This window comes from Balaenoptera musculus, chromosome X (assembly GCF_009873245.2).
Source record: "Balaenoptera musculus isolate JJ_BM4_2016_0621 chromosome X, mBalMus1.pri.v3, whole genome shotgun sequence".
NCBI lineage: Eukaryota > Metazoa > Chordata > Mammalia > Artiodactyla > Balaenopteridae > Balaenoptera > Balaenoptera musculus.
The window spans coordinates 12,022,308-12,045,976 of record NC_045806.1 but is presented as its reverse complement, the minus strand read 5'-3'; the positions used below and the strand labels follow the sequence as shown (position 1 = coordinate 12,045,976).

The 23,669-nt window shown below is 42.4% G+C and overlaps 1 protein-coding gene across 3 annotated transcripts; it reads left to right on the top strand.

Annotated features, from left to right (window-relative positions):
• The first annotated feature begins 197 nt into the window (after positions 1-197).
• On the top strand, positions 198-23,449 carry ASB11 (ankyrin repeat and SOCS box containing 11). Of its 3 annotated transcripts, none has more exons than XM_036839062.1 (7): positions 198-410; positions 8,903-8,982; positions 13,410-13,517; positions 15,988-16,138; positions 18,906-19,040; positions 20,152-20,343; positions 22,839-23,449. In XM_036839062.1, exons 1-7 carry the CDS (start codon positions 230-232, stop codon positions 22,961-22,963), a joined length of 972 nt encoding a protein of 323 aa, XP_036694957.1. In that variant the 5' UTR covers positions 198-229; the 3' UTR covers positions 22,964-23,449. The 3 variants fall into 3 exon arrangements, with proteins under 3 accessions (XP_036694957.1, XP_036694958.1, XP_036694959.1); XM_036839063.1 differs by lacking the exon at positions 198-410 and adding an exon at positions 1,311-1,505; XM_036839064.1 differs by lacking the exon at positions 198-410 and adding an exon at positions 2,874-2,945.
• Positions 23,450-23,669: the final 220 nt, after the last annotated feature.

The following is a 23,669-nucleotide window of genomic DNA, read 5'->3' as shown; positions in this document are numbered from 1 at the left end:
GAACTATTGGGTGTTTCTGGTTTGAAGGAAGTTTCTTTAGTTCATTTAACATTGCCATGAATGTCAGTGCATGCAGTCGCCAAATCACAGCTAGCTTAGAATCTACAGACTCAGTTCTCCGTAACAGGAGCACAGAGAGCTAGAAGGTTTAAAATAGATGTCATATGATACCGATTATAACTCAGTGAAATTTTGCAGTCCCAAGAACCTATACAGAGTGTGAGCCAAAATGGAGGACAGTCCTGTTTCCTTTGGCTTTAAAAACATTTTTATTACAATGTTTGCTACTTTTTTTTTCTTCAAGCTTTTAATTAAAGTGTTCTTGGCGCTCCTAACCCATTTCTATATCGTCAAAGGAAATAGAAAAGAAGCGGCTAGGATAGCAGAAGAGATCTATGGTGAAATTTCAGGTAAAAATACATGAGTTTGTTCCCAATACTTTAAAAGAAACCTCCTAGATAATTCATATGAATAATATTTCTAGAAGGCAGATTTTATTTAAACTTTGGCTTTGAGTGGGTAGTTTTAAAAAATTATTATTTAAAGTAGCAAATGGTGTTGACTGCACCAATTTGTGAAGGATTTTCAGCTTTCTTTTCTGCAAATTAGTAGTTTCATTAGCAGTTATTATTTAAGAAGTGAATAGACTAGTGGCTTTCTAAGAGTATTTTGGGAAAACTCATTTCTACTAACAAAAGAATTACTTTATAGGATTATCTTCTTGAATATTTGTAATCAAATGTTAACAGTGCATTCTAACAAAACTGTTTTCCCCAGGAAATGGAATGGCCAATAAATTTGATTTAAAGCAGCAATATATATGCTATATATATATGTGTGTGTGTGTGTGTGTGTGTGTGTATATGTGTGTGTGTGTGTGTGCTGTCATTTGCAATTCGAATTGCTTAGCCACTTGTCACTGTCAGGAAAAAACCCTTCACTGAATCCATTTATGCCCAGCACCATGCAAAGCACAGCAAACAAAGGTTATTGTAATATGAAATGCCAACCTTTGGTCCAAACGTTTTAAAGTCTCCTGCTGTGTAGGATTCAGTCTCCATTTCTTTCAAGAAATGATTCACGTTAATTGTAGGGAGAGGCTTCGAAAGTAAATAAATCAGATATCATGGTTACTGCTGGGGCTGCCACTGGATAGAGGAGTATTTATTCATAAACAGAGTTCCGAATTTCCCCGTGTATTTTTAGTGTTCGCAGGGGTTCCAGGGTTACCTCATTCTTTATCTAGTATCCATTTCACCTTGCACCCTGAATTCTCTTTCAAAATAGACTTATGTTATGTGATTCCAATACACCAGACAACTTTAAGGACACTAGGGAACAGCAGTCTTATCCGAAGAGATAAGACCTCCAAAGACAAAACATCAGCATGTTTCAATTAACAGGGGAAAATGAGAAGAATCTCGAAGTTTCGGGAAGTGGCAGAAGGCTCGGAGTGTGGAAAGAGATTTCTTTTGGGGATTATATTTGTCACACGTTTCAGGGAGGTATGTCGCTTTGACTTGCTTTAAAAAAAAAACTTAAAGTAACCTTAATTTCAAGTTAAGCATAATCTGAAAAGCTGTTTTCTAATTTAATTTGTAAATTGGGGCAGGGGCTTTCTAGACGTTTCCATCACAGTTTTGATGTTCTCATAGATACATCATCCTCATGGCTTAAATTAGTAAAGTCCGACAGTCAACATCAGCAAGAGTGTGTTCAAAACGTTTTCTCCTGGTGCTCGTGTGCATTATTTCTGCCCTTGTGGTCCTTAACGAAGTACTCTTAAGAAAGTTTTATAAGAGTCAAAACCTGGAGCCATAATACAATTCTCATAAATAGAGCGTACTCATTTTTTAGCTCAGATATCTTGTTGAAGCTCCTAGGATAATATTCATTTACTTTGCAAATGGCATGGTGTTCTATTGCAAATGGCATGGTGTTCTAAAGTCAAAAACGTGTTTTTCAGTGATCACTAACAAGAAGCAGTGGGGTGAATAGTGCCTGTTAATTTCTCAGTTTAATTTCCTTCCTATATACATGTGTATGTGTGTGAGGATGGCTGCGTATACGTCTACACACCACTGACACACCCACACACATATATAATAGAGAGTATATCCAGATTTGGTAAATAAGGCTTTCTGTAATAATGTAGGCAACAATACGCCAGAAACAGTGGTTTTTACATGATTCCAACAGCGCTTTTTCTTTTGACACTGATAACAGTCAGATACTATATATATATATATATATATATATATATATATACATATATACATATATATATATATATATATTTATAGCTAGACATTTTAAAAACCAAGAACAAAATTTTGTCTAAGTGTTCAACTCAAACCAGAAATTACCTTTGCTGCTTGTTGGTCAGACAAATGTTTGTTGGGAAAATATGTGACATTTAATCAGTAAGTCAGCTCATCGATTTACTAAAATCTCAGAACTTTCTTGAGTCCAATAGCATATTCTGTTCCTGTAAACTATCATCAGTGTTGTCAAAAACAAGGGGAGGTAGTAAAAAACTCGGCCAGGGCAGAGTTTAGCCTGTCATAGGTCCTGGCACTTTTCTTTTAGAAGCTGCACCTAGCATCACATCCCTCATTAAATATCTTTTTTTTTTTTGGCTGTAAAATTTTTTGGAAAGTTTTTTTTCGTATTCTGGAGTACATCATTCGATACTTTCTTTGTGGTTTAAACTATTACTTTTGTAAGTAACTCATCAGAATTGAGTTCAGCTATGTTTGGTTGGCTGTACTTAGTTTTTTCCGGCTTCTTTGTGTAATTTGTCAATAATATATATTTATTTTTAAGTTTGAAACGTTGTCATTGGCCCTTGATATTCTTATATCTACAGCTCCAGATGCATCACTGGCCCCCGCCTTCAGGCCATAGATATTTCTGCAGGCACTGTGTCTCCCGAGAGACGTGGGGTATGATTTTTCAACCTTTGCTAATTTGGCCAGAACTGAAGTATATTCAGTACAGTGACTTGGTCATCAAACTTGATAAAAATAAAGTGTAGATGCAGGTTGATAATCTCTTATTGACAACCCTTGGGCCAGACATGTTTTAGGATTCAGGAGTCTGGGGGATACTAGAATGATTACGCAGCGTGTATACTGTATATTACGCGGCGCTCCCAGCAGGACCTGGAGCTTCCTCCCGTAATCAAACGTTTTGATATTTCTATAGTGAAAAATATCAATATTCACACTAAGTGAAAATACAAATTAAAAATAATAGTTTGCTAAACCTGAGCCCTGACCGTGTTCTGCTGCCAAAGGAGCTTGTTTCCAACTTGGTTTTCAGAACTGGGGGAAATTTACAATTGCAGGTAAGAGACTGTGGAGTTATTGTACCCTTTAAAAAAATGAGTTCTATTCTAAGTGTTTTGCCTAAAATCAGTTGTCCTTGTTTTTCTAAATTCAAAGGACTGACCTTGATTTGCTGGCCACGCCTCTGCCTGACTCACCATCCTGACTCCTTTTCTCTATCCTTCCCATGTCAACAGTTTTTTTCCCCGCCTTTGGTCCATTCCTGCCCGGTCCTCCACCTCGCCTTGTTCAGTGTTGGTGCTTGTCTCCTCGAGCCTTGGTCCACCCATCCTCTGAGTGGTTATATATCTATCACAGGTGCCTGCTGGCTTTCCCAAGTTGGGACACACGGCACTCAGCAGGGGCTCTGCCACCCGACCTGTCATCTTCAGCTCAGCTCTCCAGCTCCTAGTGGGTTCAAAGGAAGCTTCTTTCTAACACATTACAAAGAGATGTTCATTGACTGTAGTTCATCTCCTGGCCAGAGCTGAGTGTTGTAGAGGGTACGCGTTTTAACGCAATTGTATTATAATACTTTTGATACCTTGGGAAATTTCTTGTAATACGTTTTTTTTCCACTTACCTTTATTTTACCTAAGATATCATTAATTCTGTTAGGCTCTTGCCTATATTTTGGTTCAAATTTGAATTTTCTATTTTTTTTTGATAAGTGCTACAGGAGAAGATATTCCTTCATATGATTTTGGAACTTGAATAAAGAGAATAAAGATTGTTTCATGGGCGCTGGAGATAATAACCAGTCAGGCAGTTAAAAAAATAAATAAATAAACCAGTCGTCTCAAATACTTGTTGGAATTAGGAAGGGTAAAATTTGCAAAAAAAAAAAAAAATTGAAAATAATAATTGATTTTTATCTTGAATTCTTGGAGCTCGGACAACCATATTCCATCTGAACCCATTTTGTTACTGAAATCTATGGTTTTAGACATTGTCGTGAAATTGTTATTCAGAGAGCCTGAGAACTAGAGATATAAATCACATTCTGAGAAAAAGTCAAAGGGGGGAATGAAAATGTACTTGAACATTTTCCATACACCGCATCAGGAACAAGTAAACATATTTGTACAGTAAACAATCTTCAAAATGTGCCTGCAGCCCTGTGACACAGGCAGCGTGCCAAATAACTCAAAATAGACGCGAAGGATTGATTGCTACTTCAGCATTCATTTATTTGGAGATCTTAGATACATATTTCCTGAAAGGAATGGAAAAACTCCCTAGCCGCCAAATAACTTTTATCCTCAATTTCTCGCAATTAGCTCCAATTTGCAAAACAAGAATGATAAGAGCAAGAGGCTGTGTGTTGGGAATCAGAATAGAAAAACAGAAGAGCCCACCGTGGCAGAGTTTCTGGAAAAGCGTTTTGTGTGAAAACCCTTCAAGGTCCTTTGAAGCAAGTGCTGGAAAACAGAGTGACCGGAAAGGTGACTTCCAGGAGAGCGGCTTTGTTTCCAGTTGGGAAACCGAAATGACTTCCACATTTAAGGCGATCCAATTGATTTATTTCATATTATTTACAGAGATAAGGGGGATGTAGGAAGGCACCCCCCCCCCACAAGTCAACCTACCAGGAGGATGGGCAGGATAGAAAAACCAGTAGTTCTTAAAACCAGAACGGGGTGTGTTCTCAAACTGACTCCTCAAATAGGGAGAAAGAGAACTGGAAAGCAGTGGCGAGGAGACAGAAGCCCAGGACCACCCACCTTTCCCTCTTCCTCCCTGGATCAGAAGATGGCCTGCACGCTTGCCTCGGCCTCGGAAGCCTGGGGTGGGAGTTGGGGGCATCAGAGGATGCTGCCTTGATGGGCGACACTAGGAGAGGTGACCAAGTGCCAGTGCGTAGGAAAGGCACTGGGTGTGAGACATGCAGTTGAGGCCGAGTGCACAGGACTGGTCTTCTCTTCCAGGCCGCTAGGGAGACATCTCCCCATCCCTCTCGCTTCTCCCCACCCCCACGGCACCAGAGGGGCTGTTGGCACCTCAAGAAGGAAGTGAGAACATGCTGCCCTTCCTCGGTCGGAGAGGGGGCCAGCCCCTGCCCTGAGAGTGGGCAGAGGAGCAGAGATGACAGTTTTAAAGCGGACTGACCAGTAGACTGGTGGTCTTGAAATCTCTTTCTTGAAGTATGCCATAAATACAGATAAGTGCACAAACCCCAAAGCGGACAGCTGGGTGAGTTTTCACCATGGGGTGCCAGCTCCCAAGAACAAGAAACTGCCCGTTATCAGCATGACCCTCACCCCACCCACCTCCAGTCAGTCCCTGCCCCTTCTCATGGTACTTTTGACTCCTAACGCCCGAAGTGAGTCGGGCCCTTTTGTGCTTTATGGAGATGGCGTCATGTGGCACATCCTCTTCTGTGTAGGGCCGCCTTCATCAGCGTGATGTTTGAGAGATCTGTCCAGGCCGTGTGTACGGATGGCGTGGGTCTTAGGGGGCTGAGGGGTAACAGAAAGTTACTAGAAACAGGAGGAAATCGTGGTTAAGGTGCCTGCTTCCCAGCAGGAAAGGGGACACCGCGGCCCGCTTGGAGGCAAGTTTTAGAAATAATAAAGCCATTTCACGTTGCTGTTCTAAGTTAATAATAGCAAAAGTTGCCATTTAAATCCTGGTTTGAAGCAAATACTTAGAGTACCTTCAGGTGACTCGGTTGACTGGCTATTGTTAAAACAAAAGAATAACAAAGCCACAGCTGTGGGTTTGCTTCTTCGGTTGGTCAGGGCGCTGAGTTGCCATCCACGGGGGAAGACCGTCCTTCCAAACTCGGTGCTTGTTATCCCTCTCCAAGCCTGGTGAGGCGAGAGGGCGACACGTCTGACGCACACTTCATATTGAATGGGATGGAGATGTAGTCGAAGAAAACCAAGGCTGACCACTGAGGATTCTAGGCGTAGTTATCTCATTATTCCTAGCTTATGCAAATGATCAATGTCCAAAGAGGTTGAAAAATCCTCCACTCATCAGCTTTTAACTGACTCAGGAACAAGTGGACATACAAACGCAATATATTTTCAGGTTAAAATTGTTGTCTGTTTTTCTTACTAGAAAAAGCATTCTACCTATCAGAAGTATGCAATTCACCAGTGATTAGATAGATAGATAGATAGATTGATTGATAGATTAATAGATGGATAGATATAGGTAGATATAGATAGATAGATAGACACTTTTTATTTTGGAACTAAAGTGGTACAAAGAATTCCCAATTCTCTTTGCCCAGACTCCATTCATGTTTATCCAGCTGTCCGGTTAACATCCTTGATAGCAAAAGGATCCAATCCGGGCGCATGTTGCCTTTAGATGTTGTGTCTCGTCAGCCTCCTTCAACCTGGTTACAGGGCAATTAGTTTTGAGAACATCCCTCAGTTTGAGTTGGTTTGAGGTGTCCTCACGATTAGATTCAGGCTATGCATTTTGAGCAGGAATATTCCAAGCAACGCTGTGTTCTTTTCACTGCGTTCCCTCCAGTAGTGTGTGATGTGGCTCATTGTGTTCCAACAGATGGCACACTGTGCCAATTGGTTCCATCGCTTCTGAGGTTCATTTTGATCCCCGGGGTAAGGTGGTGCCTACCATTTTGTTCCACTGTACAATTACCCCTGTTCCCTTGATAACTATGTAATTATTTTGTGGGGAGATAATTTGAGGCCGATTCTATTATTTCTCCTATGTGTCTAAAATTGGTGTTCTACTATGAGGAAGAGCTTTCTCTTCTCCCTGTTTATATACTCATTTGTATCAGTGAGGCCTTATAGATTCCTGTTTTATTTGCTAGGGTATAATCATGATTTATTTTCATGCTCAAATCGTCCCGTATTTGGCCAGTGGAAGCCCCTTCAAGGCAGCTTCTGTACTTTTTGACATTTCCCATCGTTCATTGAGCACTTCCTTACTTTCTGGCAAGATGTTTGCGGCCCATCTTACATTTTTCCTGGCATTTCAGCCTTGGAACCAGCCATTTCTCCAAGCAGCCCTGGCTTAGGTTTTCTCAGTATACAGTGCTATTCTATCTATCTAGATATATCTATATATCTGTCTATAGGTAGAGATATATAGATATATCTGTAGAGAGAGAACCAGATGGGTCACCAGATCCCACCTTCAGCCCATAGATATTTCTGTAGGCACCATCTTTCCATATACACACATATATTGAAAACCACATTTTCATACCAGTTGCTCTAATTGTTCCAATTTCAATCCAACCCTGTAGAGTTCATTCTAGCTTTCTCCTTTTTCAAAACCCAGAGGGTTAGAGAAGATAAAAATTGAGTTTCAATGTAAGAAGAGGTTTTATGGAAATGTTTAGAGCCCTGGTTCTCATCCATTGGAAAATTTCAGTCTCTCCTTGAGGACACACTACTTCAAGTTTACATAATTCAATTCAAGCGTCATTCTTGATCAGTGTGAGTGAGGACACACTACTTCAAGTTTACATAATTCCATATTTGTTGGGATTGTTTTTGTCAAGGTCGTAGGTATGGGAAAGCCTGAATTCTTAGCACCATCCGGATCACCTAGAAAAAGGTGATAAGATGGGCCTTTTGTGTTAAACCCAAACTGTATGACGTGCTCGTCAACGTATGAAGAGCACAGTTATAATTTGAAGAATGCCCCAATTTTGCAAACCAGTGTAGGTTTTCTTCCAAAACAAATGATTGCCCTTCAGCATGTTTAATAGAAGCTTACTTCTCAAATGCACACTTAAGCTTGTTAGTCTTGTTTCCTGACAAGCAATTACAAGAAAAATACATTTGTAAGGCAGTTCTAAGGCTGTTCCTTAGAGCGCTACCCTACCATGTGTGCTTATTAATCATAACTTTTCTTGAGCACCTAACATCATGGATATACTTTATTGGCCTACTTAGAGACCAAAGAACCTGCTAAGTACTAGATTACTATTCCCCCACTTTACAGATCAGGAAAGTGAGGTTCAAATGATTTCAGTAACTTGCCCATTTTGGCAGAGATAGTGGTTGAGGCAGGACTGGCCCCGTGCTTAGCCAACACGTTCAAACTGCCCACCAAAAACTCTTGGAGGATTATGTCATCTGAAAAACAATATTCTGCATTATGATAACAGATCGGCTTCATTACCAAAATCAAAGAATTATCTAGGGGATTTCGAACAAAACCATTTTCCCTGACCCCTTAGGGTCTCCTTCCTGGCACATAGGATGTCTTAGGGTAGGGGTGAAGGGGGAGAGGCAGGGGAAAGAAGAAAGTGGGGAAGTTCATGGACCAGCTTTGCCCTTCATTTTGCCTATTCGGAGTTATCGGATTCAATCACTGGGCAGTATTTATTTGAACGGAATGTATTCCTTATGAAAACTGCCCCCCAAAGCCAGAGAGATGCTCCGTGCTCCCTGTCCACGCCCATGGACTGTATCCTCAGTGGCTGGTCACCCTGAGAGTGGCTGACCGGAGAACCTGAGGCGTGGTGCCAGCTCCTCTCCCCTTCCGCCAGACCTCCTCTCACAGTGGGTGGGCACATGAACAAGCAGGAGGGAGAAGACTCCTGACCTTGACTCTGAGCTTGATGTGTGTTTCAGATTGCTGGGCCGATCGGTCTCCACTTCATGAAGCGGCAGCTCAGGGACGCCTACTGGCCCTGAAAACTTTGATTGCACAGGTGAGTAAACGAAAGCCTTGATCCTTGGTGCTTGTGCTATAATCAAGCGTCATTCTTGATCAGCTTTGACTGCCGCAGGGGTCTTGCTGGCCCCATCTGGGTCCCAGCACAGCCATTCTACGCGGATGCATCCTCTCCCAACTCGCTATTTGTCCCTCCTGCCTCTCCCTCCTTGCGGAGCTGGCCGGTTTTCTGCCCACAGACAGCATGAGAAAGGGCCTAAGAAGGAAGTCTCAGTACCTAACCTGCCTCCAAGGTGACATCTGATTGCTTCTGCCCTATTCTATTCATTAGATGGGAGTCAGTAAATCCCGCCCATACCCAAGGGGAGGGGATTACACCAGTGAGCCAATACCAGGAGTCCGGAGCCATCTTGATCACTGGGAACCATCTTAGAGGCTGCCTACCCTGATGATCTGCTGTTCCAAAAGCAAACATGGAAATAGGTTGACAAATGGGTAAATCTTACTCCTTTGGGAAGATTTCTTCAAGTCTTAGTTATTAAAGCTAATTTATTTTTACTTATGACTGTATCCCTAGCACCATGAATAACGACTAGAGGCCTAGTAAATATTTGTGAGGTGAATGAAAGTGTACACAGTCCATTTACTTTGTTTTAGAGTCTACGTGTGTACAGAGGAGGTAAGTCATTAGATCTTTTTTTCCACATCCTAGCTACCACCAAACCTGGCTTCCTTATTTTAAATTTAAACAGCTGGACACACTGCTCTTTTTCTCTGTGTGTGTGTGTGTGTGTGTGCCTCTTCTTTCTTTCTCCTTTATGAGTTGTGTTACTTCTTAGAAAAGTAGAGGCAAAAGGAAAACAGTACTGCCAGTAATAATCAAATGGACTTTGCACTTGATTTTATCACTTGCTTATTTATTTGTAAGCACTTAAAATTTTATTTGGTTTGATTTTTTTCCTTCCAGTTTTATTGAGATATAATTGGCCTACGGCACTGTATAAGTTTAAGGTGTACAGCATAATGATTTGACTTACATACATCATGGGAGGATTATCACAATAAGCTTAGTGACCATCCATTGTCTCGTATATATATAACAGTAAAGAAATCGAAAAAATTTTTTCCTTGTGATTAGAACTCTCAGGATTTACTCTCTTAACTTTCATATATAACATACAGCCGTGTTAATTATATCTATCATGCTGTATCATGCTGTATTACATCCCTAATATCGTCTACTGGAAGTTTGTACCTTTTGACTCCCTCCATCCAATTCGTTCTCCCCACTGCCCGCCCCCCCCGACCTCTGGTAACCACAAATCTGATCTCTTTTTCTATGAGTTTGCTTCTGAAGTATAACTGACCTACAACACTACGTTAGTTCCTGTTATACAACATAGTGATTCGATATTTCTATACATTTCAAAATAATCACCATGATAGGTCTAGTTACTATCTGTCACCAAAGAGATTACATAGTTATTGACTATATTCCCCACACTGTATATTTCATGCCCGCGACTCATTTGTTTTGCAACCAAAAGTTTGTACCTCTTAATCTCCCTCATCTATTTCCCTCCTCCTCTGACCTCCTCCTCCTCTGTCTTTAAGCACTTAAACTGTTATTTGATTTGATTATTTTTAATATGTGACATATTCACATAGTTTCCAAATTAAAATGACAGAAAAAGGTACACAGTGAAAAGTCTTGCGTTCAGCTCCTTCTTCTTGGCCCCCGACCTCAATACTTTTATTAGTATTTTAAATTTTAAATTTTATAATACTTTTAAAGAAGAGTTGCAAAGACAGTACACAGAGTTCCAGCATACCCTTCACCCAACTTCCCCTCGTGTTAATATCATACATAACCGTGGTACTTTAGTCAAAAATAAGAAATTAACGTTGGTACAACACCATTAACTAAACTACAGACTACTGAGACGACACCAATCTTCCCACTAGGGTCCTTTTTCTCTTCCAGGATCCAGTCCAGGATATCACATTGCTTTTAGCACTTCTTTATTTTTAACTGTATTTTATAAGCATGTTGGCTTCTATAGTGTCCTTCAACGTGTAAAGTACATTCTTCATGGAGAATTCTTCAGCCTTTTCTTAGTACATCCCCACTTTTTTACCCTTACACACTGGTAAAAAATGGATTATTCTACTTTATTTTCTAGTCTATTTTACGTGTAGACAGTGTGGTGTGCTGTGAGCAAAACATTAAACCAAGGGCTGGGAGCTTCTGACGATCACGCTGGCTGTCACCGACAGCAGGGGAACCTCAAATCTTAATAATTGGAATTCTCTGCTCCTCCATGTTCTCACCCGCAATGACAGTGAGTCACTCTAGCTGATCTTTCAGGCCTGTCCAGCATTACATTTGTACAATTCCAGGGGTTCTTGAGAGTTTGCATCGGATCAATGTTTTTTTTTTAGCACACTGCTGCCACCTTGTGGACTTTTTTTTTTTTTTGGCCACGCCGCGGGGCTTGCAGGACCTTAGTTCCCGGACCAGGGATTGAACCCCGGGCCCTCGGCAGTGAAAGCGCCAAGTCCGAACCACTGGACCGCCAGGGAATTCCTTGTGGACTATTTTTTTAAATGCTCTTATTTTTTCTTTATTTTCTTAAAATGAAATTATATATGGGAAAAGGAAAAGAAACCCCCTTGTATTAGATATCCAATTGTACATATACGGCACGGCTCTGGAGTAATGACGTCATATTCAGGACATAAACATGGACAGGACCAAGGGGGCACAGACAGGCCCTAAGATGCCGATGGGACTGGCAATAGTGGGCAGTCCCAGCTGCTGGCCACAGGAGGGATGCAGCCAGCACCATGGAGGTCTGGTGGGAGGGGTTGGGAACTTAGGTTGGGGCTTGGGGTCCAGGGTCTTGCACTAGGTTTTGGAGCGTTTCAGCTGGTCAGTTACGAGGCAGAGAATCAAAAGCAGAGCTCGGCTGGGTCCTGGCAGAACCTAAATCCTTTCACAGATAGAAAGTGGTGATCATGGGGGCAAGCGGTAAGGGCCAAGTTGTAGAGTCAGGGCATGCAGTTGGCCGGCAGCTAGGCTGAGCCCGGCATCTGTCAAGTGGACTCCAAGGCGAGGAACGTGCAGCACGGCACGACGGGGAGGGCAAGTGTGGTAGGACTGGGCGGAGACGCTCGGATCTGGGGAAAAGAGGAGCGTTAGGAGGAGCCCCCGGCTCCAGACCCTGGTCCTGCGGAGAGCTCGGCAGGCGGTGGAGGTCTGGCAGTCAGCATCACGGCTACTCAGGCACAGGAACCCTAGGAGCACCATCTATTTTACTTTCTACTCTTGAGCCTGGGCGTCATCCTTCTGTGCCACATGCACTTCTAACACCCCCAACCCTGGACTCTGTCACCCGCTCCCCATACCCACTGCTGTTCACACCTATATCAGCCTGTGCCTGACTCATCGCCGTGTCTTCATGACGCTCCTTTCTCCAGTGTCACATCCCCACCTCTCCGAGCAGCCCTCCATGGTGCTACCAGTGTGCTTTTCCGAAAACGTCCTATGTATTAGCTCCAGACCTTCTACGGACTAACAGACTTGAAAGGCGCCTCATTCCCTATAACACATGCACCCCACCTCCACCCCCGTTCGGAAACCAAGGCCTTTCACGATCTGGCTCTAGCTTACCGTCCCCTTTCATCTTCCCCCTCCCCCCACTTCCCCTTTTTTCCTCCGCCTCTGTCACGTGTGGGCTCTTTCTGATCCAGAGATATAGCAACTATCCACCTACGCGCCCTGCCTCGCCCTCCTCTGCGTCCCACATTTGCATATCCTGTTCCCTCCTCTGCGTCCCACATTTGCATATCCTGTTCCCTCCTCTGCGTCCTACATTTGCATAATCTGTTCCCTCCTCTGCGTCCCACATTTGCATATCCTGTTCCCTCCTCTGCGTCCTACATTTGCATATCCTGTTCCCCCTTAAGGGAATTCCTTTTTTTTTTTTTTTGCCTTCCTAGTTTGAAATTTTTTATGCTTCAAGCCGTAGCTAAATACTACCTCATTTGCAAAGTTTTCTCTTACTCCCCAAGGCAGATTCAAGGATACCCTATGTCCCCAATTAAAATGTGAACATGCTTCCAGTATGGCAGTATTCTGGCTGGGTTCCTCCCCACCGTACCCCACCCCACTTCCCGCCACCATTTCTGTCTCCCCACTAAACTCTTAGAGGAGAGAGACCCATGTCATAAGCTTTGAAGCCCCAGGTGCTGGCACATCGCCTGGCCCAGGATACTGAACGAGCTTTTGCTGAATCAATGAGTCCGAGGCTCCCAGCTATGTTTGGATTCCCCTAGTCATGGCCTCTACTCGTCTCTAGGTGGTACCCGCAGGCCGCGAACACTTCACAAACACGTCCGACAACCTTGCCGTTTATTCTTATTGCTGATGCAGCCTTTAATCCACTTCTCTCCAAATCGTAGGGCGTCAATGTGAACCTGGTAACAATTAACCGGGTCTCTTCTCTCCACGAGGCGTGCCTGGGAGGCCACGTGGCCTGCGCTAAGGCCCTATTGGAGAACGGCGCCCACGTGAGTACCATCCCCGCCCGCGGGTCTGGCTGCCCAGGTGCAACCGCTAACATCTAAAGACCCATCAACTTCCAGGCTGTTACCCGCGGTGGGGTGCGCAGGCGTGGCCCCATCGGCGCCCATATTCTTGGATGGTCGGGAAGATACTGCTGGTTACCCCTCTCTTCAGCCTCTATATCCTTGTGCCAACGTTCAGATAAGGTAATTTACGGAATTCGTTCAGAACTGTGATACTAACTTGAAAAAAAAACAGCTTGAGCTAAAGTAATTTGAAAACTGATCTTGGAAAATTTATTTTAAAACATTTAAAAGAACACATTTAAAAAGAACAACAGGGGACTTCCCTGGTGGACCAGTGGTTAGGACTCCGTGCTTCCACTGAAGGGGGCACGGGTTCCACCCCTGGGCGGGGAAGGTTCTGCACGCTGCGCAGCACCGGCCAAAAAAATTTAATTAAATTTAAAAAAATATGAAAAAAAATAAAAAGAACAGCAATCAGAAACCACTCTTAATTCAACACGCTACACCCACAACGATTTTTGTTGAGCAAAATTATCAAACTAAATGAGCTTGTAATAAATAATACATTGGAAAAACACTACACAATGAACTTTATCTTATTTTTAAATTCTCTCCTTTTCAAGGAGTGACTGAGCTGCTGTATGTAGTACAGATATCAGCATAGAATTCTGAAATTAATACTTCTGAAAACCTCAAGGACTAATATTTAGTCACCAGATATTGTTTTGATGTTACTTTCGTTTTTGAACTCAGTCCTTGTATTCTTTGTTTCATGAGCTGTAATGTTTTTAAGTGCCTGACGAAGATTTTTCTTTGCATTTTATATGGAAGTTGGGTTTCTATGTGTAGAACTGAATATAAAAGTCTTCCTTGGGCAAAGCGATTTTCCCGATGCCATAGCGGTCACGTATTTTCATTAGGTAGTGCTTCTTTGAGGGCAAAGTTTGGTGGTGGCCATTTCCTTTGAAGCTAGGTGACTGGAGTCACAGGTGGGAAACAGAGGAGCCTCTGGGAGGTTCTGTGGGGGACAAAGAGTACAACGTGGTCCCTTGTCTTTGGCAATCTTATGAGGGAACAGTCACTAAATATAATACTATTTAACATTCAAATTAGAGTGAGAGAAGGAATAAGAGAAAGTTGATCAATCAGTAGAAAATTCCTCAAAACTGGCAGTCCCGTGGGTGCCTCAAACTCAGTACATCTGAAACTGTGCTTATCATGTTCTTCCCTCTGGGAGCGGCTCCTCTCTTGGATTCCCAGCCTCAGAGACCAGGTGAAACATATTCCTGGTTTCCCCAGCCCCAAGCCTGGAATCATCCCGTTTCTTCCGTCTCCCCATCTAATTAATCACAACATCCTAGAAATCCTTAGAGTTTATGAATTTACACATATTTGTCCCTGTCCATCTCTGCCATCTTAGCATCTCATCTTTAACTTTCCAATTGAATGGGGGCCATCCTGGCATCGTGGGGAAAGATCTTGTTTCTGAAACAAGAAAATTTAACATCCTGATAATCACAGGCATATGTCCTTAGTTGTTGAGGCAGAATGGCTTGACATCAAACCTTCGTTGTCCTACATTCAATCCTGCCGGAGCCTCCCCACCAGAATGCCTTGGTTCCAGGATGTTCTTTTCAATCTGTTGCTAATACTCAAAGATGCCTCCCAGCTGTGCTGGTTCTCACCTGCCCCTCAGATCCCTAGAAGGCACTGAGGGTGGTTGGAGACCCCATGTTGATGTCTATTTCCTTTGTGTATTTCACCTGGTCATGATCTCTTTAGGATTCCCTTTTGGCATATGCAGTTTCTGCGGATGGTAGTAGACCAGAAAGGAAATTTGTGGCTAGATGGTTTCTCCAGTACTTTTTGCTCCTGACATGTTTGTTCATGATTGGGACGGGGAGTCGGCTCCGTATGAATGGAAAATGGAGATCATGGAGATAATTGTTGCAAATGTCTCTTGAATGCTTACTGGGCACCAGGCAACGTTCTAGGTGTTTACCAGATAGTAACTCACCTCATCCGCCCGATAACCTCCTGAGGTCGATTCTTTTATGGTCCTCATTTTACAGATAAGGAAACCCAGGCACAGAAAGTTAGTATCCCAACCGGATCTCTGAGCACATAAAGGAGAGAGAGCTGGGATTTGAACGCAAGCTAATTGTTCCAGAGACCATGTTCTGGTGGCTCCTAGGAAGCTCTAGAATACCCCTGAGTACATCTTAAAAACTGCCCCATTGGCCCCATTTGGCTACTGTTGATATTTATAGGTGAGAGTTGATAGGTTACTGGTACCTAAAAAAACCCCCACAATACTGTAAGGATGTGGAGTTCCCTCGTTCATTCACCGGCATGGGAAGTTTCTCCAGGCAGATACATAGGAATGCACACTTGGAGATGGTGAGAAAGAAATAGCAAACCCTCTGGTTCTCTCTTTGCCCATCGTTAGGTCAATGGGGTGACAGTTCACGGAGCCACGCCCCTCTTCAATGCTTGCTGCAGTGGCAGCGCTGCGTGCGTCAACGTGCTGCTGGAGTTTGGAGCCAAGGCCCAGCTCGAGGTGCACCTGGCTTCACCCATCCACGAGGCAGTGAAGAGAGGTAAACGAGGCATCACGTCGCACACAGAACATTGGTGGGCTCCCTCCAATCTGCATGAATCAGTCATAGAGTGTTTACTTTGCAAGGATCGCCCAAATCTTCTTCACCAGTAGACTAGGTGTGGCTTAGAAATCCCACAGCAGTAACTTGAATATACCTAAATCTTTAGGAAATACCACTGGGGCATGACACAGCTCTTCTTAGAACCAGGGAATGGCTGTCTGCCTCAGATGTCCTCTTTCCTGGGCTCAGTCTCCCAACAGGCCTTGCTTGAGGCTCCTTGCTGGTGTTTGGGCAGCAGCTGGTGGAGTCAGGAGTGCAGGGGTAACTTCCACGAGCTGTACTGTGTTTACGTCTCTGTCCTTACTAGAAAAGAACAGTTCATGCCCCAAAGCCCATAAAACATCAACCACGACCATAAAACAAGTGATGAAAGTGTCTGAAAGCCCAGACCGATAGTGTCTCTAATGGAGGCTTAAAGGTAACTGTCCACAACAAGCAATATACTCTAGATGAGCTGATAGCTCTCAAGGTCATTAGTTACTGAAAAAAAGTTTCAACTGTAAAAACCATGGCATTGGAAACCTTGAGGTGGATTCTAGATTTCTGTGTTCTCAGTTGCTTTTGAAATGATGGAAAAGAGTAAAATTAAGGAATTTTAAAACTGTATGCATAGACTAGACATGAACAAGAAGAGCCATTGAAAGGCCAACGCCATTTGTCAAAGGTCACACCCAAAGAGCAACATTTCTGTGTTACCCAGCGGTGGAGTTATTCTCTTATATTGAGATCAGAAATACAGTGGAGGGAGTTCCCTGGTGGTCTGGTGGTTAGGATTCCGGGCTTTCACTGCTGTGGCCCAGGTTCAATCCCTGGTCAGGGAACTGAGATCCTGCAAACTGCATAGCACGGCCAAAATAAAAAAAAAATTTTTTTTTAATTAAAAAAAAGAAATACCGTGGAGAAGTTAGAACACTGTAGAACAGTGATCTTCGCTGGTATAATGAGAATTAAAGTCTTTATTTCAAAAGGCAATAGTGAAAGATTTGTTCCAGGTTGTTAAACATGTCACTTGGTAATTTTTTTTTTTTGCAGTGGATTACTATAAATGATACAAACCCCCAAATCTCAATGTATCTATGGTTTTGATGTCCTATACATATTTAACAAACATTTATTAATTAATAATTGATGCTGATTATTTCCCAAACTTCAAGTAAGTCCTTTAAGTTGTAGGGAAATAGTCTACTTTGGAAATGGTATAAAAGTGTTTAAAATTTTTAAGATATTGAAGTAAAAATTAATCTATTATCTGTATTTCCATCCAAACACTTAAAAATGGATGAACGTTGGTAATGGTTTGAATTAAGTAATTCTGCAGTGCTTGGATGGTTATATATGGAGTGTTTGGTATCTATATACCTCCAGTATATACATGCTTATCATAAACAGATGAATTCGTGTGTCTCTACATATTTTTTTCTGTATCATAAAAACATGTGAGGGACCAATGTCCACAGAGTGGAAGGATGAATAGCAAATTCATTATTTTAGATACCATTATATTAGTGCCAATCATTTGACTTTTATATATTCATTTTTTAAAAACTTCCTGAGAACACTTAAATTTAACTCAAGCTAGGCTCAGTTTCTTCTGGAAAAAAAAAAAGGACAGGAATTATGTTTTTAAATGTTTATTAGATACACTGAATTTACCAGGCAGTTTTAGGTCCTGATTAGATATTATTTCTGGATTCTTACAGCTTTAAACCTCTAGGAACAAGCGGGGTCAGTCTTAGTCAATACTTTGACAGATTAATGCTATAATTGAGGTATAAAATTTACTTATGTGAACAATAGTAAAATAGTTGGAGTTCACGGAAGCCTTATTTGTAGATTTTAATGCATAATAATGCTTAATTCAGAATTTGTGATGAATCAAGCAGGCTTGAGATGAAGCTTATTTTGGTGTCATCTCTAAAGAAAAGGTTGGTTAAGCTGATCAGTGATGATAAGATTTTGTTTTTTTTAGGAAACATTTAAACCTTCAAAAAAGAACCAACTCTTTATAAAACTCCCATCAATACCTCAGAAGCATTTGCTCCCAAACAAATCATTCATATGCTGCAAATTAATCATGTCTGTCTCTTCACTGGGTGAACTCTCCAAGGAGAATGCTTACTTATCTAGTTCTTGTTGGCCACTAAACTTGAGAGTGCAGTTAAATAGATTCTATACTTGAGGCTTTTTATTAATTCTCACAGGAGTCTTACAAGTTGACCAAAATAAGGAGGTGCATGGCGTGACCATCCACCCAATCTTACATGCATGGGCGAGGAAGAGAAGGAGAGATTTGTAATGGAGGTGGATGGATCAGGGCTGGGCCTTGGATTTGAGCACTGGCTTTTCAGGGTAATAATAGCATGAGTCATTTATCCCCCTGGGTCTTGTAGCCTCTGCCTGTAATCCGGTGACTTATTATAGAGAGTGATTTCAGCTGTGTTCCTTGGAACGCTTCGTTTGGTTGGAGGTACCTCAAGGCTGCAGGGAAGAATTTCAGTGGGGCGGGGGGCGGTGCATGGGCATGCTCTTCTTTCTAATCTTTTTATTTTGGAGATTTCTAAGATTTCCCCCACCTCCCAAATTTTTTTCTGCTGAAAAAAAAATCTAGGTTGTTTCTAAAGCCCATTCCAGATAAGCAGTCTTATAATTCTGTGAATAGTTAATATTTCCCTTACTTGAGTGAGGTTATCTTGTGTTCCACCAGGTAATAGAGAATGCATGGAGATTCTGCTGGCAAATAACGTTAACATTGACCAGGAAGTGCCTCACCTTGGAACTCCCCTGTATGTGGCTTGCACCTATCAGAGGCTAGACTGTGTGAAGAAGCTTCTAGAATTAGGTAACTTCCAGAAGTCTTTTCATGAGAAGAACCAGTTAACCTCGTTGGTTTTCCATGGCTTCAGAGGCGAAGTTCTTGTCAGGCTGGACAAAATTCTGACAGCATTTGATATCTGAATGGTTAAAACAGCTTCAGAGATGAGTGTCTGTAGTTCTCAGTTCTGCTTCTTTTGATATTGGCTCCATTTACCTGGTATGGTTCTCCTTGGTGGTCTGAAGAGGAGAGCAAGAGTCTCTTTCCCATAAATCCTCGGGGAAAACAACCAATTGTATTTCACTGGCTCCTTTTAAGTCACATGCCCATTTCTGAACCAATCATGGTGGCCAAGGGAATACAATACGCAGATTGGCTTAGGCCTAGATTTCAGTCTACACTGCAGTTGTTGGGCTTCACTGGAAACACATGAGCTGGGAATCACGGGAGATGGTTCCCCAGAGGGAAATCTAGGTGTGGTTACCAGGAAGATGCTGGCTAGTAAAAACAGCAGACATCTGTCATAGAGTACTTTAGATCAACCCTGCTAAATTAGTTTTTTAATTCTCAAAGGCATATACAGAAACTGAGAGTCCAGGGAAAAGTAAAAGGTCTTGAAACTATTATTTGGTTAAAGATTCCCCAAACTTAGCCACTGACATAAAGGTCGAGATTGTATTAAGAACCTTTAAATAAGAATTTTTGTCTCTAAGATTTTTTTTGTCTTTTTTTATCCCCTATCATTTACCACTCCCTATAGGAATTCAGAAAACTTTTTTTTCGAGCCCAGAATAATGTAAATACCAAATAAACCTAGCTGTGTCCTTTGCCAAAAAACAAACTAACTCTATGTAAAAGGAGCTGCAAAGATTTAATTTTGTCTGTCACACAGTTCCTGTGGGAAGGCAAGTAAAGCATTTAAAATGACGAAAAATATCTTTATTAGGTACTTTTCTCATCAGAGTATTTGGAAACAGTAGGCATTGCTGCGGGTCTGAGCTTCAGTCATACATTTTCAAAGATTTGTCAGCTACGTCGTGGCGTTTAAGATGTCTTTATCGACGGCTAGCACATTGCAGGCTCGTAGTGTTTCTCCATTAACCTTGGGTGTTGAATTGTGGTCATCTGCTTTGTTAAGGAGCCAATGTTGACCACGGCCAGTGGCTGGACACCCCCCTCCATGCCGCCGCGAAGCAGAACAGTGTGGAAATCATCCACCTGCTGATAGACTATGGGGCTAACCTCAAGTGCAGAAACGCTCAGGGCAAAAGTGCGCTTGATCTGGCAGCTCTGAAAAGCGGCGTGGAGCAGGCGCTCCTGCTCCGGGAAGGTAAGGAAGGGCTGGGCGTCCGTTTCTCTTCCACAGGCACATTTGCCCTCACTCCTTCCGGTCTCCCCTCTAGACTCTCTTACCCTTTCCTTTTCGTCTTTTTAATTGGGAGTGGCACGTGGGAGGGGGCAAGTCCTAGCATCTCAGAGATGGGATTTTGTCTGCTGGGCGTCTTCACTTATAACAAAGGGACATTTACATACCACTGGTATGTTGCTTTGTATTTGCATTAACAAGAAAATAATCAGAGGACTTTGGTGAAAGGGCTGGGCTGTCTTGTCTATCCTGGCATAAGCACGTGATTGAGCAGACCAAAACTCTGCTTTGTAATATTTGGAGGCAATTCAGGGAAAATGAAAAATACTTGAGTAGAGATGGTCGGGTGGACACAGAGTGTGTCTTTCAGAAACTGGACTAAACGGTGAACTTGTTTGCCTGTTCTCCAGCTCAGCGAGTAGGTGGGTTTGCGCTCCGCATTGTCCCACGCCCGTGTCCACATGGGCTAATGCATCTCTAGATGCTAGAGGAGGGAAGGTGGCGTCTACAAGGCTTCATGTCCCAGATTCTAAAGAGAACCGTGCTGTGTCCCTACAGAAAGAGGACACTATCTGAGCCTATTCTGAGCGTCTGTATGCTCGGGAGACTATTAAAGTAATAATAATTATTCAGCTTTCCACGTGTCAGACACTGAGCTAGGTCTGAAACATAGATTCATCTCACTGAATTCTCAAAACTTTAAAGCCATGAGAACTTTATAGTAACCGGTGCTATCCCAGCTGCAAGCGGGAAAAGAGGAGCATGAAGAGATGGGCTTTCAGAAGGTTACACGGCTACTAAAAAGTAGGTCTAGGATGCTAACCAAGAAATAGGATTCCAACTTGCACTCTTTTTTTTTTTTTATTATTGGAGTATACTTGATTTATAATGTCATGTTAGTTTCAGGTATACAGCACAGTGATTCAGATATATATGTGTGTGTGTATGTATATATAAGTATTATTTGTGTGTATGTGTATATATCTATTCTTTTTCAGATTCTTTTCCCTTATAGGTTATTACAAAATATTGAGTGTAGGTCCCTGTGCTATATAGTAGGTCCTTGTAGTTTATGTGTTTTATATATAGTAGTGTGTATCTGTTAACCCCACAGTCCTAATTTATCCCTCCCTTTCTTCCCCTTTCGTAACCATAAGTTTCCAATGTGCACTCTTAATGTTTTGATGCCCCAATCCTGAATCTTCTGAAACAATTTCTAGTGAGGAAGAGTTTAATTTCACTCACCAGTTCCATTTTGTGAAAGTGCCCCCATGTCTTGTATACCTTTCAAGTGGGATGTTTGGTTCAATAGTTTTAGGAATACTCTCCAGACCAGTGCTTCTTAAGCTTCAATGTGTATATGAATCACCTGGGGATCTCCTTAAAATGCAGATTCTGATTCAGGAGCTCTGGGGTGGGGTCCCAGACGCTGCACGGCCACCAGGCTCCCAGGTGAAACTGATGCTGCCAGTCACACTTTGAGTAAGATGGGTCTAGATTATTTCCAGTAGTCTGTGTCATTAATGATTGTTCTTTGATTTGAACCTCTACTGGAAGAATTAGGACCTTCCTTACCAGCTCCCAGTTTGGAAATATGGGACACTTAACAACTATTAGCTGAGAATATGGTTTATAGCAGTTGTCACATTTCTTGTTTCCTTCCATCAAAGATGTTTCCAGGTCCAGGATTCATATTTCTTCTAAACAAGTTCCTCTGTCTCTGTCTTCATAAATACAGCTGCTTGCTCTAGAAGGATGAACAGCAGCTATGTCAGAGGTCACTCTGAGGAGCTTTAGTTGTGTGACAGGAGAGACAACTTTGCATTCTTGCTTCCCAAGATTTTAACGAAGGGCAATGGTCTGCTCCTCCAGGTAGCGTTCTGTCACATGGATGCTCCTTGGCAATATCAATCCAAGTGTCATCCAGCTATTTATGTGCCTGTGTCGTCACCATTTCTCACGGGGTGCTAGACGCTGTGACAATAGGATTTTCTTGAAAAGGAAAACTTTGTATAGTCCAGTAATCACATAGATCTACTTGCATCGATCTTTATTGATACAGTCAGGTAAGGAAATAATGGGGCATTATTACAAATGCCCCTGTGTGACAAGGATCCCAGCCAAATGCTCAGTCAGCCTATTCAACCATATTTTGGACACTGGTTAGTTTGCTTTCCTTCGGGACTCAAAGCCTTGGTTGGGCACGATGACTCCATGAGACCCCATGAGATTGAGGTTCAGGGTATAATGGGGTCTAAGTGAGTTGGATCCTTTCTCCAGATCCTCTGCTGAGCTGGGATCCTTGCGAGAATGGAGGGCCCCGCCGAGCGTGAGTGGGGACCCAGCCAGCACCGCCGCATGGGCAGCTAGAGCCAGGAGGTCCCTGTGGCCCAACTCTCGGGCCCCAGCACATCTCCTGACACCGCCTCTGTGACCGCGTGTTTTAATTCCTCCCTCAGGCCCGCCTGCTCTTTCCCAGCTGTGCCGCCTGTGTGTCCGGAAGTGCTTGGGTCGCACCTGTCATCAGACCATCCACAAACTGTACCTGCCGGAGCCCCTGGAAAAATTCCTCCTATACCAGTAGCCCCAACTGTCCACGGGAAGATACTTGGAAATAAACAGGTTGTTGCCTGCTGTACCCAGAGTACCTAGTGTAGACACCCAACAGCTAGACTCCCTAGTGTAACACCCAACGGCTAGACTCTCAAATGAGCTAAGCTAGTTAGAGCACATCCCTGATGGGCTGGCACACGTGCGGAATGAAAACTCCTGGTTACTTTAATGTTCTCTTTAACCAAGGGGCAATGAGAAACTTTTCTGTTTTTAGCTCTTGTTGTTAAGAAACTTTAAACAATTGTGAAGTAGGGTGAAATTAATAGGCTGTTTTTCAAGATTCATGATCTTCGATTATCTAAGGATCACCATTGTGAATAGCGTGTAGACACATATAAATCTGGGTGGATAAGATTAGGATGAATATAAGTATTCCAAGATGGGTTCCTGATTTAGTTCTTCCCTTCTTCCCCCTTTCTTTCTTTCCTGCCATGAATAAATCTCTGCTGAAATTTTGTTTTCTTGTGTTTTATTTTATATATAAAAAAGCCAAATACTATAAACCATCACAGTTAATTGAGACTTGCACTTACTGAGGTCCTGGTTGATGTTGACTACACATGGAAACGATAATATTTTGACTATATTAGGTACACTTCATTATTAAAATTAATTTCACTTCTTTTTACTTTTTAAATGTGACTACAATCCAATTTTAAATTACACATGTAGCTAGC

What these genes read in the sequence shown, in the direction of transcription:
- ASB11 (XM_036839062.1), top strand. Translation starts at nt 230, where the DNA reads ATGGAGGACAGTCCTGTTTCCTTTGGCTTTAAAAACATTTTTATTACA. An exon ending in TGAAAACTTTGATTGCACAG is followed by an intron (nt 8,983 to 13,409) that starts GTGAGTAAACGA and finishes TCCAAATCGTAG; the next exon opens with GGCGTCAATGTGAACCTGGT. An exon ending in CCACGAGGCAGTGAAGAGAG is followed by an intron (nt 16,139 to 18,905) that starts GTAAACGAGGCA and finishes GTGTTCCACCAG; the next exon opens with GTAATAGAGAATGCATGGAG.